At 39.8% G+C, this 15,798-nt stretch overlaps 1 protein-coding gene across 1 annotated transcript in view; it reads left to right on the top strand.

The window, feature by feature from the left end:
• The window catches only part of Zmat4 (zinc finger matrin-type 4), a 392,976-nt gene that overhangs the window by 218,811 nt on the left and 158,367 nt on the right, over nt 1-15,798 (top strand). Inside the window, exon 4 of the mRNA XM_006982967.4 lies at nt 13,433-13,589. Within this exon, the coding sequence (XP_006983029.1) occupies nt 13,433-13,589 (157 nt within the window). The remainder of the gene's footprint in view (nt 1-13,432; nt 13,590-15,798) is intronic.

Here is a 15,798-nt window from a genome sequence, read left to right as displayed (position 1 = left end):
TCCAGAAAGCCACAGCTGCTGTAAATTCATTAGAACATTAGTCCTGCCATGCGCAGAAGACACTGTTTCATCCCACTTATGGGTGTAATACTATATCTATCTATCTATCTATCTATCTATCTATCTATCTATCTATCTATCTATCATCTATCTCATGTGTGGCTGAACACTCTGCAGACACTTATTTCTGTACTAAGTCCATTTTGTGAGATTCTAAGTTAAGTTTTGTCCAGTCTACACAGACATTTCTATGGTACACTAATCTATGGTAGAGAGCTGTGAAATTAGAATGCAGTTTGATACTGTATCTGTTTAGAACAGGGTTCTCAACCTATAGGTTGTGACTCCTTTCAAGGTGGCATGCCCCTTTCATAGGGGTCACATATCAGATATCTGTATATCAGATATTTACATTATAATTTATAACAGTGGCAAAATTAGTTATGAAGTAGCAATGGCTGGGGGGTCACCACAACATGAGGAACTGTATTAAAGGGTCACAGCATTAGGAAGGTTGAGAACCACTGGTTTAGAGACTAGTAGTATTAGGTTCACCCTCGGTACCATGAGCTCCTCAACAGTGGTTTCTTAGCCAAATTAGCAGTATCAGGCATGCATTTCTTCCCATGGAATGGACTTCAAATCCAATCAGAAATGGCCAGTGATTTCTATAGCATCCATTCCCCTACTGCACCCATGAGCATATCTTGCTATGGTTTTTATTGATGTAGTTCACAGGGTTATTAGCTGGGTAAATCACTGATAACTTTTTCTCCAAGAAGGCTACATAGAACCTTCTCTTGCTATGAAGGCTAGTCATCAAGGAGGAAGATTCCTGATCCTTACCAGCTTGATTTCTATGTGTCCTGTGACCAATGGGTATGGTGCATGGTGTCTTCAGTAACAGGGTCTTAATGTTACATTCTGCTGGGTAACCAAGAGCAGTGGTGATGGTTTGGGGTCTTAGGGACACCCTTGGCCAACAACTCTAGTGGGAAGATATCATATACATATACATATATATATATACATATATGTATATACACACACACATATATACATATATAATATATGTATGTATGTATGTATGTATGTATGTATGTATGTATGTATATACCTGACACTGGGCCTTTTATTGATAGCATATGGCTTCTGGGAAGAGTATTATCACCTGTGTTGGGTAATGCCCATTAAACTGTATTATATGAGTAAATAAATGAAAAAAAATATCCAGGAAGCTTATGTAATAGTAGTAGGTTTCCATATGACTTTTCAAGCATCCTTAGTGCTGTTTGCTGTTAAGATGATTTCTAGGAGCTCTAAAGGAGTTTTCAAAGACATCTTTTTCAGCAGTTAATGATTGTTTTGCTTAGAAACAATTTTGTAAAACACCTCATTTTGCCGTTTTTGTAGTGATCATCTCTCCAGGACTTTTTGTATTCACCTAAAGCTAAATTGAGTGAAGATAGTCCTATCAATTGGGTTTTAAAAAAGAACTCTGGGAAAGAGAAAAGGCCTTTCAGGCTGAGATGCCAGCCAGAGGCATCCTGGTATTTTCTTTCTCTTGACTGAATTCTATTGAGAATGTCTCAACTTTGCAAACTACTTTGGTATAAGAAGCCTTCACATACTCCACTAACTCATTTCTTCTTCCTCTTCATCACACAGACATTGTGTTTGAATTTTCTCTCCAGCATAAAGCCCTTGCTTTGAGATAATCATAGGTCCTCCCTTCATTTACATGATCGCTTTAGGCCGTTCTTCGTTCTTCAATTCTTTAAGCAAGATATTTAAATGCATTCCTTGAGGTCAGCTCATCAAAATTTATGAAGTTTCACCCTGGGCCACAAGTGAACCTTGCTCTGTGTGGAGTGGGAAACTTTCAGAAAGAAGCCATGATCTGTAGCCTCAAGAAACCGCTAATTTGGGGTTTAGATAGCTAAGAATCCCCAGTTAAATCTTGACACTAGACAGGCCTGGATAAGACCTGTGTTGCTAGCTAGTGTTTTTCTGCCAGCATCACTGGCATGGGCACAACTGAACCATATAGACCATGTGATAGTGAGATATACCCAAATCACATGCTACTGACCTCAAAGGCTGCTGAACTTTTCAGGACATCTCACCCTCCTTATTGTCATGTATAGGTACCCTCCTCCCTCTTCTGCATTGATATCATAAGTCTGCTGCAGGATATTTTGATGCATAGTGCTTGGCTCACCAATTCTAATTATCTTTCCTCCTTTGCATGAGAAGTGACTGACCTTGCCCAGGGAATAGAATTGTAAGATGCTAGTGAAAATTGTGATCATAAAACTGACATAAATATTGGGAACATCTTCCTCTACTTGAATCCTAAAGTTGCTGTGTAAATTATAGAAACTTCTAGTTTCTTTCTCTAACTACCTTGTCAATCTGAAAACAGTTTGGCTTATGATAAGATCCCTCTACATAACCTGTCTTCTGTTTTGACTTTTATGTCACTCAGATTCTTGGCCCCATAGATAGCCATTCAGAAACAACTAACTCAATCAGAAAACATTGGACAGTCCCACTGTGTAGTGAGCATGGTGCTGGATTCTGGGTCTTCACTATCAATGAAATGCTTTTCTTGCCTTTAGAGGAGTTTTATTGTAGGAGACAAATCTGAAAAAGGTGAATGGAAGGATTTAGTATTCTCCTATGACAGAAGGATGCCCAGGCCACCCAAAGATCCTAGAGGTTAGTCCCTCAACTCTGTAGAGTTGCAGGTGTCAGGGACTCCATCTCAAGGAGATGAAGTTGAATTGAGCCATGAATGCACACTGTGGTCAATATGTATTAGATAAGAAGTGAGGAGAAAGGGCTTCCATGGGGAAGTGAGAGATGCTCTAACACAGATCCTTCTTCATTCTGCATGACTGGGAGAGTTCAAAAAGAGACTGTAATTCTTTGATTGTTGTAGCCTATCTTATTTTCTTTCTTCCTTTCCTCATCCTCCTGGTTCCAGGCTCTTTTATAGCAATGGATTGGCTAGCATTCATGTGGCATAGCACCCAGCATACTTATTAGGTCCTGATAAATGCATTAAATAAGTATTAGAAATCTCTTGGCCATTCTCAGGTTTAGAGAAGATTTTGTCATGCTTTTAACACTGAATGCTCCATTTAGTATCACTGGCCTTGTGGCTGGGATTCTATTCTTTTCTAGAAAAGTCTGCATGATGAAACTTCAGGGACTAGGACTTTTACTAAAATCGTACAAAGTCATGTGTAGAGTCTAGAAAGGTAGATTGTGAGTTAAATCAAAGATTATGACCTTACTGTGATTAATTTAAAAGTATACATACATATATAATAAAAGATATTTCAAACCACAATGTTATCACATTGATCATCTTCCTTAAAAAAAATAAAACATAGGACTGTCACTGCATCCATAACCCATCCAGTACCCAGATTTCCCATGCCTTTTCCCAGGATCTAGCCTTGTGAGTACTCCAGACCTCCCCATCCATACTAATCGAAGTTTCAGAACCAATGGCCCATCCTACTGTGGTTACTCCTACCTCCACCTTAGCCAAGCTCTAGGCTTCTGCCAAAATCCACACTATCTGTAACTCCTCCTTTCCCATCCCTTTCCCACCCACCCTGCTCTGTAATAAATTTCCCAATTCTTCCTTCAAGGTCTAGTCCAGTGAGTTGCCCTGAATTCCTCACTCATGCCTTTTCTGCAATCCCCACAAGCAGTACACCAGCCTAGTCTGGTCTCTTCTGCCTGTATCCTAAAGGAACTTTAGGCTTCAGACAGTGTCTGACCCTACCTTGTCTCCAACCAACAGGATCCATTCATGCCATATCCAGCCTTTTTACTCAGTCAGATCTACCCCCACATGCCAGCTTTGGGACACCACACACACCAGGGCAGTCCCCTCTGTCCATGTGAATTCATTCCAGACAAGCCATTTCCCACCTCTAGACCCAATCCTCCCACACATCCTCTCCTCTTTCCAAAACTGCTGTGTCCGTCAGAAACTCAGAATGACCAAAAAGAGTTCACATGCCCAGAGCTCATCGCAGAAATACCAACAATATGAAAGATTGAGCCAGTATCTTCTCTACAAAGCCTACCAGTCCTGTGGAAGTATTTGCCAATGAGAATATCTGCCAAGATGAACTCCAGGATATAGAATTTTAAAAGACCAATCATAAACTTCATCAAATAAGCCAAGGAGTTTAAGGAAGACACAAAGAAACAGATCAGTGGAATTAAGTAGAAAGAGCTTAAGGAGAATAAAGGCTTGAATTATGCCCAAGAAAACACAAATATAAGGTGATTGGAGACCATGATGACAACCTGAGACTTTGGAACAGAATTCAATCAGAAGATAGAAGCAATGAAGAGGACTTAAGCTGAAATGAAGACAGAACTGAAAAACTCAGCAATTCAACAAGACAACTCAAAGCCTTTGAAGCAAGCTGAAGATAGACAGACTATCGAGACTTGAAGATAAAGTAGAGGATAGATATGAAATAAAGGAATATGAAAAATAAAAAAAACAGGAAAGGAACACACAGAAAATGTGGGACACCATGAAAAAATCCAAATCTGCTCATTATAGGCAGAGATGAGGGAGAAGAATCAAGTCAGTGGCATAAACTAGATCTTCAAGAAGATTGTAGAAGAAAACTTTCCCAAACAAAGGAAAGACACGCCCATGTAAATACAAGAAGCACACAGAACATCAAATAGACAAGGAGTGAAAAGAAAATCCCTAATGGCATATCATAGTTAAAACATTAAGTATATAGAAGAAAGTGTATTGAAAGCAGCAAGAAAAAAACAAACAAACAAAGCACAAGTCACATATGAAGGAAAACCCATCAGAATAACAGCTGATTTCTCAATGGAAACTTTGGAAGGCAGAAGAACCCGGAAAAATGCATTCCAAGTTTTAAAAGACTATGAGAGGAAATATAGAATAATATAAACAAGCGACATTATCTGCCATGTTTGAAGGCAAAACAAAAGCTTTCCATGGCATCAATACCATAAAAAAATTTATATCCAACAAACCAAACCAAAGGAAAAAAACAGGAGATGTGATTTCAGACTGAAGAGAGGAGTGAGTATAGCAAAGAGCCTGTACAAAGAAATATAAGGCCATAATTATTTTTTCCTTTATTAAGAAATTTTTTATTCATTTTGCATATCAACCATAGATCCTGCTCTCTTTTCTCTTCCCGCTCCCTCCAACCTTTCCCTCCCAACCCACCCCTCACTCCCTCCTCCAACAAGGTAAGGCCTTCCATGGGGAGTCAGCAGAGCCTGGTACATTCAGTTGAGGCAGGTCTAAGACCATTCCCCTGTATCAAAGCTGTGCAAGGTGTCCCACCATAGGTAACAGGTTCCAAAAAGTCAGCTTCTTTACCAGGGATAAATCCTGACCCTACTGCCAGGGGGCCCTTAAACAGACCAAACTACACAAATGTCTCACTTATGCAGAGGGCCTAGTCCAGTCCCATGGAGGCTCTAAATTGGTCTAAATTTCATTAGTTCCCACTAGCTTGGTTTGGTTGTTTCTGTAGGTTTCTCCATCGAAATATTGATACCCTTTGCTTATAGAATCCCTCTTCCCTCTCTTTGACTGGACTCCTGGAGCTCAGCCTGGTGCTTGGCTGTGGATCTCTGCATCTGCTTGCATCAGTTACTGGATGAAGGCTCTATGATGACAGTTAGGGTATTCACCGATGTGATTACCAGGCTAAGCCAGCTCAGGCACCCTCTCCAGTATTGCTAGTCGTCTAAGTTGGGGTCATCCTTGTGGATTCTTGGGAACTTCCCTAGCACCAGGTTTCTCACTATTCCCACGATGTCTCCCTCTATCAAGGTATCTCTTTCATTGCTCTCCCACTCCATCTGTGTTCTAGCTCGACCATCCTGTTCCCTCATGTTCTCATCTCCCACCCCCTTCCCTCTATAGCCCTTTCTCACCCCCAATTTACTCCTGGAGAGCTCTTTTATTTCCCTTTCCCAGGACAATCCATGTGTCCCTCTTAGGGTCCTCCTTGTTAGCTAGCTTCTCTGGAGTGTGGGTCTTAGTCTCCTTATCCTTTGTGAAGCCATAATTATTAAAACAAAGTACCGCTGAGAACACAGCACCACCAAATATCAACAACACAATGGCAGCAATTAACATGCATTTTTAAATATCAATGGCCTCAATTCTCCAGTAAATAAACACAGGCTGACTGAATGGATCAAGAAGCAAAATCCCTTAATCTGTTGTCTATAAGAAACACATTAAATATAGGCACCACCTTAGTGTAAAAGGATGGACAAAAGTAACCCAGTCAAATGTGACCAGGAAGCAGGGAGGCATCGATATCCAAATGACTGACAAAATAGACTTCAAACTACTGCTAATCAGAGGAAATAAAGAGGGACTTCATTCTAATTAAGGGTACAGTTAACCAAGAAGTTTTAACTATCCTAAAAATGTATTCACCAAACTCTGGGGCATACAATATCATAAAAAAGGTCTACTACTGGAATTAAAGACAGAGATGAACATCAACTCATTAATAGCAGGTGATTTCAAGACCTTATTTTCTCCAATCAAAGAAAATCATGATTAAATGACATAATATATCAAAAGGATTTAACAGATATCTACAGAATATTCTACACAAGCACCAAAGAATACACATTCTAGCCAGGATCACATAAAAGGCTTTCTAAAACAGACCATATCCTGGGACACAAAATAAATCTTTACAAATTCAAAAGGATTCCTTTCACTCCTTGTGTCCTATCTGAAAGGAATGCAATAAAACTTAAAATTGACAGCACAATCATCCCCAGTAAATACACAAACTCATCGAGATGAAACAACTCATTACTAAATGATGGATGTTTCAGAGAAGAGACAAAAAAGAAATCTAAAACTTCCTGGAATTAAATAAAAATGAAAACACAAAACAAAACCTTCTGGAACATAATGAAATTTATCCTACAAGGATAATTTATAGCTCTAAGTGCATACATAAAAAAATCAGAAATAACACAAATAAATGACTTAATGATACAACTCAAAAAGTAGAAAAAATAAGGACAAATCAAATCCAAACCCAGTTAACTGCAAGAAATAATAAAACTCAGAGCAGAAATAATGAAACAGAAACAAAATAATACAAAGAACAAAGGAATGTAAAAGCGGGTTCTTTGAGAAGATGAACAAGATTGACAGACTCTTGGTCCAACTAACTATAAGAAAGAGAGCCCTAATTAAGAGAATTAGACATAAACAGACAAACATTACAGCAGACAGAAAACAATTCAGAATATTATAGGGGCATATTTTTAAAATATGTACTCCACTAAGTTGAAAACCCCAAAAGAAATGGATGAATTTCTAGATTCAACCAAACCACCAAAGTTGAACCAAGAAGTCAACAACCTAAACAGACCCATGACAAATGATCAGATTGAAACAGTAGCAAAAAGCCTTTGAATTAAAAAAAAAAAAAAAAAAAAAAAAAAAAAAAAAAAAAACAACAAAAAACCCAAACCAGCCTGGGCCAATGGATTCTTTCCAAGAAGATCTACGGCTAGTCCTTCTTTATTCTAAAAATTAGAAACAGAAGGAACACTCCCAATCTCTTCCTACAAAGCCAGGACCACTCTAATAACCAAACCAGGTGCAGACACAGGAAGCAAAAGAGAACACAGCAGGCCAATATCCCTAGTGAACACTGACTCAAAAAATGCCCAGTAAAACACTTGCAAAAAAAAATAGATATACACAGAGATTATCTTCTATGATTATTTTGGCTTTATCCTTGAAATGCAGGAAGGGTTCAGAATACAAAAGTCAATAAATACAATAATACATATAAATGACGTAAAGATAAAAATTGCATGACCATTGCCCTAGATTCAGAAACGGCCTTAACCAAAAACTAACATGACTTTATAATAAAAGTCTTAACAGATGTAGAGTCAGAGGGAGCATGCCCCAACATACCTCAGTATAAGGTATATATGAGAAAACCAGAGCCAGCATCATCCTAAATGGAGAAAAACTTGAAATCCCTGTGAAGTCAGGAACAAGACTGGGAGGTCCACTACCCCGCTCCTCTGCAATATCGTGTATAGATCACTGGCTGGAGGAATAAAGCGAGAGAAGGAAATCGAAGGGACACAAATACTGAAAAAAGAAATCAAACCATCCCTATTGCCAAAGGTTATTGACTGTACCTTAGAAATCCGAAAAATTCTACCAGAAAACGTCTAGAAAAATTAGCAATGTGTCAGGAGACAGAGTCAGTTTGCACAAATCAGCAAGAAACATAAAGAGAAGATCCTGGACAGACTCCCATTCACAATGGCCTCAAAGAAAATAAGATATCCAGGAGTAAGCCTAACCAAGGAAGCGAAGGACCTCTGCAACGACAACTTTAAACTTCTGATGAAAGAGATAAAGACACTAGGAAATGGAAAGACAGCCCATACTTATGTATTAGTAAAATTGAAATTGTGAAAATGATCATTTTATCAAAAGCTATTTGCAGATTCAGTACAATCCTAATCAAAATCCTCATCTCATTCTTTGGAGAGATAAAAGAGTGAACTAAAATTGATATGAAGCTTCAAAAGACCTCAAATATAAAAACAACCCTGAGTAAAATCCCAGATCATATGATATACTACAGAGACATATTAATAAAAAAACAATGCTATGCTAACACAAAAAACAGGCATGTAGACCAGCAAAACAAAATAAAAAGACCTAGGGTAAATCTAATTTCAGCCACTTAATATTTCACAAAGATACCAAGAACATATATTGAAGAAAAGAAAGTATCTTCAAGAAACGGTGCTGGGGAGACTAATGTCCACATGCAGAAGGAGGAAATTAAACCTGTATTGATCTCCTTGCACCAAAACTAACTTCAAAGACCTAAGCAAAGACTGAAACTGTCGAAGAAAACACAGGCAGTACCTACATGTTACATGTGTAGGAAATGACTTCCTGAATACAACTCCATTTGCTCAAGAATTAAGACCAACAGCTGACAAGTGGGACCTCATGAAACTAAAAAGCTTCTGCACAGCTGAAGAAACAACCAACCAGACGAAGAGGAAGTCCACAGAATGGAAGAGTCTTTTCCAGTTACACATCTGACAGAGGATTCATATCCCTAATATATAAAGAACATGACAAAGACTCAAAAAGCTAAGTGGTCCGTCCAAAAACTGGGCTGGGGCCTGAACAGAGAGTTCTTATAAGAAGAAGAAAATACTGGCTAAGAAATATCTCAAAAAAAAAAAAAGTTCATTGTATTTAGTAATTAGGAAATGTAAATCAATACATACTTGGGTTTTCAACTTACTCAAGTCAGGATGGCAAACATCACCAAACAATTTACAATAAATGCTGAAGCGGGAGTGGGGAAGCTCATCCAGGTTTATTGCTTCTGTACTCATAATTGCTAGAAAATGGAAACAATCTAAACAACCTTCAACTAACAAATGGATAGTGAAAATGTACAAATCCACTCTGGAATACTCTTCGGCTATAAAGAAAAATGAAATCATGAAATTTTCCAATCAGTGGATGGAACTGAAAAAGATCATGTTGAGTCGGGTAACCCAGACCTAGAAAGACAAATGCCAAAGGTACTCTTTTATCGGTAGTTCTTCGCTCTGAATCTTTAGATGTGGAGACACATAGCCTGGAGTAACCACAGAACCAAGAAAGTGCAATGGAATAATTGCCGGGATAGGGGCATTGGAGAGCAATAGAGAAGGGAAGAGCAGAGTCTTAGTGATCTGATTGGAGGACTGGGAAGCAGGGGGCTCTATAAGAAGGGAGACAAAAGTAAATAGAGAAGAAGGAGGGAGCAGGGTAAAACGGACTCGCGGGGTACAAGTGATTTGATTGGGGCAATGAAAAATGGGGAGCTCCTTATGGTAGAGTTGGGAGGTAAATACAGAAGAAAGGAGGAGGGTAAAATAACAATAAGAGTTTCTGGGAAAGCCACAAGGAATCATATGATGAACTATTTACTTAAAAACATAAATTTAATAATGTGTATTAATATGCATAGATGGTTTTAATGAACCTTTTTATCTCCTGTAAATTGCTCTCTCTAAGAGCCAAAGACCACCTAAAAAAATTCTCAGTACCAGGCAAGAGAAGCCTTCTTTCATGTTGTTGACCAAAACTTTCAGCTTAATGCGTCCTTGGTTATTTCCAAGAGGTGAAAGCCAATTCTTATTGCTGAAAATACTATTCATTTCAGAAACAGGGCCCAGAGATCCTGAGCTAGAACTGACTTGAATGCCTCCTCCCTAAGGACTAGCTTTCATGGTACCAGAAGATGACATTCAAGCTTCCAGAAGAGGAAGGCAACCCACAATCCTAACCAGCTTTGATGCCTATAAACCACATCAATGACCCGCATGGCCTGACCCTAAGGGTACAGTAGTAGCATGCATTCCTTGGCTGTAACCAACAGCTCTCTGATTGGACTTAAGATTTGCTCAATGGAAGGAAATTCATGCCTGGTATTAGAAACCTACCCAACTATCAGTGCTGGTGAAGTCACGGATATTGAAGGAGAACCCTCAAGCACTCCTTTACTAAACCAGCATAATCTCTAATAACAATCTAAACATTTGTCCTATACCCACAGATAAGTGTAGTCTTTACCCCCACATTGAGGAAATTTCCCTTTGAAACATCAGGGGGAGAGCATTATTGAAAGCTATAAGCAAACAAAATGTAGTTATGGAGCCCAGTGGATACATCTACAGAACACGCCTGCACCTAGGTAGGGCTCAGGGAACACTGAGAAGAGGAGGTGGGAAGAGTGTAAGAGCCAGAGGATCAGAAAGTTTGCTGTGAGATTCTGTTTCCTAGTAATGTCAGAAGCAACGCCCATAACGTCTTCCTAAAGTATGACTTCCCAAACATGGGCTGAGCAAGGAAATAAACAATTGGCATGACAAAGTAGACTTTGGAAAGACCATGTGACCTCAACCCCATACAAAGAACTACATACAGGCAACAAAAGAATGCTGAGAGTAGAAAGAATAGTTTTCCCCAAGGAAGCACACACCGATTGGATACTTAATACCCTAAAAATACACACATAGGTGACATGCTAACTGAGCAGGTTGTATTTAGGAATATAGATGTATTTACATGTACATGTGTGCACGCATTTACAATAATAAAAGATACCATGCATTTGAAAGAGAGCAAGGAGGAGTGCATGGGAGGTTCTGGAATTATGGAAGGGTAGAGAGAAATGTTTAATTATATAACCTCAAAACTTTTAACCAATTAACAAAAAGCAGCATAGGACTAATATGCCCAACATACAGTAGGAAGGTCACCATTTTGTTTTCTATACCCCAATACATCCCAGCTGCTCACTCTTTAGTGAGTGTATTGTGCTTCTTCACTTGCTCTGAGATTTGACATTTCTTGGTGCTTCTGGACTTGTTTTTTGTGGGGGCCCACAGAGGCTCCCTAGTAAGGCCCTACTCAAGGTCATAAAGTCTGGGCTTGCTTGGCCCAGCAGGACTGCATAATAGGATGATTTGGCCAAGGGCATGGTTACCAGGTGTTTTGAAGAGTCTGTATTTGGCTGTACGTTGTGCTTTAATCTCAAAAGGGGGGTCTTTTGTCTCACCTCATGGTAGTGTATAAAAAGCCCATTAGGATAAATCTCAAGGCAACTGGGTAATGACCCAGGGCCCTCCCGAAGCTATCCCGTGTCTCTGTCTTTCTCTCCATCTCCGTTTATATTTCTATCTAATGCTTCCTCATTCCTCTCTCCTCTGCCCCCCACCACCCAGAACCCTTCAACAGGCTGGAGCTAGATTCTGACAGTTCCTCTCCAAGGGACTCTTTACCCCCATTAGGCTTGGTTGGAGAGATGAGTGAGAGCTAATGCTCCTGCTCTACTGCCTGGTCCATTTTACCTTATAGTAAACCACTGGGGGATGGTAAACATCCTTGTGCCTTTATTTTCACCTGGAAGCAAAACTCAAAGTACCATAGCTTGCCTTCAGCAAGGGCAGGATGCCCCCTCCCCCCAGAGGAGCGAGGTTTGCGGAATTGTGCCCTTTTCTTGGTGGCTCCAACTTCCTGACACTTACTGTTGTCCCCAATGCCAGCATCTCAGTATTTCAGATTGTTGTCTCTACCTTTTAAGTATAGGCCAGCCTCCTGGGAGATACACACACACACACACACACACACACACACACACACACACACACACACACACACACGCTTTCAAGTACCGAAAACTAATAATCAGCGATCTCACATAGTGATGCCTTATGAAAGGAGTTACTTTTCTAACTACCACATAATATGTGTGAGGCTACACTCTCTCTAGCAGTATGGACATTTTGTTATTATGCAAAAAATTATATAATTCTCTGCTTCCCTCCATCCTGTCCCTACCTTCCTCCCTGTCCCGTCCAATTTTAAATTTCATTTCTGGGTTTTCTGGGTCTCCGAAAAGGGACTATTGTGTGCTAGAGACTCCTCTGAGGCTGTTCTTTAACAATGAGGTGCCTTGCTATTGCAGATCCACTAAGGAACAGATTTGAGCCCTTATCTTAGAGCCCGCTGTACCCTCAATTTCCAGCGAGGCAGGAGGGGAGGCAGAGGATTAATCTTCTAGGAGAGTAGAGGTAATTGATGACCTGCACACATAATGGCCATGTCACATGCTTCGACAAAGGAGTTGCTTTTTTTCTGATTCACGATTCACTTTCATTAAATCTTACAAAAGCATAAAAATTAAGCTGGACTAAGCATTTGGCCAATCACCTTTTCTGAAGAAAAGGGGGAAAATATTACACAAATTCTTGCCAGAAAATTCAGGCAGTGTGGTCATCAGAGTTCTATGATAGATATGCAAATTAAGTATGAAAAATGTTCAAGTCCTCAGAGAAACTTTTTTTGATAAAAGCAGCTTGAACATTGGAGCCATGTATCCTGGTGAGGCTAAAATTGGTAAAGGCAGAGCTGAATGCCAAATGATAATTTCTGCTAAATAATTCAGGCCATGTGAACTCTGATATTTTCCTTACTTTAATGAGTATAATGTGTGCAATTACCAACTGCTTTCCTCACAGAGCCAGACATTGTGCTTTTTCCTAATTGTAGGTTCCATTTTTCTTAAGGTAACTCATATCTGCAGTTTCCTATAAGCCCAGTCAGTGTCTTGCACATGTAGCCACTAAATAAATGTACATTACTGAGTTGATGGTGATTATAACAAAGAAGAAAAGGATTGCAGAACAAAAGCTAAGCATGTCTATAAGCTGGTCAGCAACAGACAGATCTCACAGAAATGATGACTCTCATGACATGGGACTAGAGTTCCTCTGTGACACTGTCTTTCTCCTTTTCCCCATGCAGGGAAGTGACGCTGACATGGTGGATAAGAATAAGTGCTGTACACTCTGTAACATGTCCTTTACCTCAGCCGTGGTGGCCGACTCACATTACCAAGGCAAAATCCACGCCAAAAGGTTAAAACTGTTGCTAGGAGAGAAACCACCACTGAAAACCACAGGTATGTGCGGGAACAAATGATCCAGGCTGGCACTGAGAGCCATACACTGCATCTGTCACATGAGTCACCCTTCCTTCAGAAGCTGCAAGTTTTGTGGGCCTTGTGACAGGTACCATTTAAAACCCAGAGGGATGGATGGGGAGCCGCGGCACACCAGACCACTGAGTGTGATTCCAGCGGCTTATTCCAGCCTCTTTCACCTACTGTTTACATCCTCTAGGGTGTTTGTCACATCTATCATATACCATGTAAGATATACATCGGTAGTGCTCTCCCAGGTTCAGCCTGTACTCTGCATGAGTATGGATGTGCACACTGCATGGGAGGTAGGTTCCTGCCAGGGTCTTGGTAAAGCCAGTACCATCCTTTACATTTGCGTCTTACATACAGCAGGGAGTTATTACATTGTATGTTCTTAGTCTGGCATAGGAGAGGCAATGATGGCAGCTGTAGTCTTTGGAGCCACTTTCTTTTGAGATGAGCATGTGTTTATGATATTCCTGCCATCATTACTAGGGAAGCCACCACTCAAACCTATTAACTTTCATCAGTAACAAATATTGATAGCAGATTACTTGACCTTGTAAATACTTAACTAAAGAATGTCTTTGGTTTATCAAATCATGAAGCTAAAACATTTTTTAAATAATTTAGTAACTCTAAAACTATTTGGACAAGATTTATATCGTGATGAAGATGTTACTGCACTGGGTTATAATCCCAAGAAGTTAGGGGATATTTTTCATTCTGTCTACTCTTGCAGTGCAATTAAAATTTAGTAATGCATTTTATCTTGCTGTCTAATGAATCGTGCATAAATCGTGGGTGTAATTATTTTTAAATGGTATTTTGGAAACGAGAGAGTGTGTGAAACAATGCTTGGCTTTTACTTCCCTGGAGTTTTTCTTAAGCAACTGTCTTCTTTTGCTTAGCAAATGGCAAGGAATCCTTTCACTTCATTTTCCAGCTTAGTTTGAGTAAAGCATATTGTTTTCTTGGAGGTGGATGTGACATTCATGTGTAGAATGGTTTTGTCTGGGAACGAGTGCAGCTTATTTTGGAGCCTCTACGTGATGTGGCATTGATCAAGCCGTGTTCTATTGAGATGCTTGTTCTCTGAAATGTTAGGGCACTAACCTTGTGACCTACACATCGTCAAATCTCTTAAAATAGACACCAAAAAGAAACAGTTACTGGAAAAAATTTTCTCTGTTCTTTCTGTGAATGAGTAACTAGCTGATGTGTTCTCTTTACCTAAGCAGAATAGTGATGTTAAATAAGCAGTAATGGGAGGAGAGGGGCTATATATTTGTTTATTGCATTGGTTAGCAAATGGGAAAATGATTATTTCTGTATCAAAACTATTACATGCCAAAAATAGTTCTTTGTGGTTTTGTATCCATCTTCAAGAAAATGAAGGACTGGGTTATTTTTCTGAACTCAAAGAATCCCAAAACTAGGACATAGAACTCAAGGGTTTCCTATTAACTCTCAATATATTCCAAAGACAAGGGCTGGCATGACAACTTAGGGGGTGAACTCACTACCAAGCCTGAGAACCCAAGTTTGAGTCCTGGACCTCTGTGGTGGAAGGAGAGAACTTAAACTTTGACCTCTACACATACACTATGACAGCCATGCCTCCCCATAAACAAATACACTAAAACATTAAAAGACTAAACAGAGAGAGAGAGAGAGATTCAAAGACAAAATTCAGATCATTTAAAGTATACCCTTATTCAGTGAGTTGCCTCTTGCTTTGTCTATGGTGCTAACTTAGCCAGTGACTATGCAGAAATCAAGGAACCTGTTGGGCCAGAACAGAAGCTTCATCTTGAAGCTTCCATCGGGAGTTAGGGGACCTAATTGTCATATCTTAGACTCTTTCTCACCGGTTCACATTTTCCTTCTTCAGCATTCCCTCGCATCCATCTGCGTTGAGCAGAAAGGATCTTGGAAGGTAGCAACCACAGACAAAATTGGAGTCCTGAGAAGCTCAACTGATTCTCACGCTTGGAATGATGCCAGCCATTAGGCACAGAAATAAGCACGGGGAGGTGTGGCCAAGGCTAAAGGTTACAACATGGGTGGGACAAAGGGTAGCGTGCTAGTGTGGCTGCAGAGGACTTGCGTCATCAAGCAGGACACATGTAGTGCTTGACAGCAGGACTTTGGATTGCAGTTCTGGGGTTTAGGGAAAATAAGAAGG

The sequence above is a fragment of the Peromyscus maniculatus genome, chromosome 17, assembly GCF_049852395.1.
Source record: "Peromyscus maniculatus bairdii isolate BWxNUB_F1_BW_parent chromosome 17, HU_Pman_BW_mat_3.1, whole genome shotgun sequence".
Lineage (NCBI taxonomy): Eukaryota > Metazoa > Chordata > Mammalia > Rodentia > Cricetidae > Peromyscus > Peromyscus maniculatus.
This window is presented reverse-complemented; position numbering and strand designations above follow the sequence as displayed.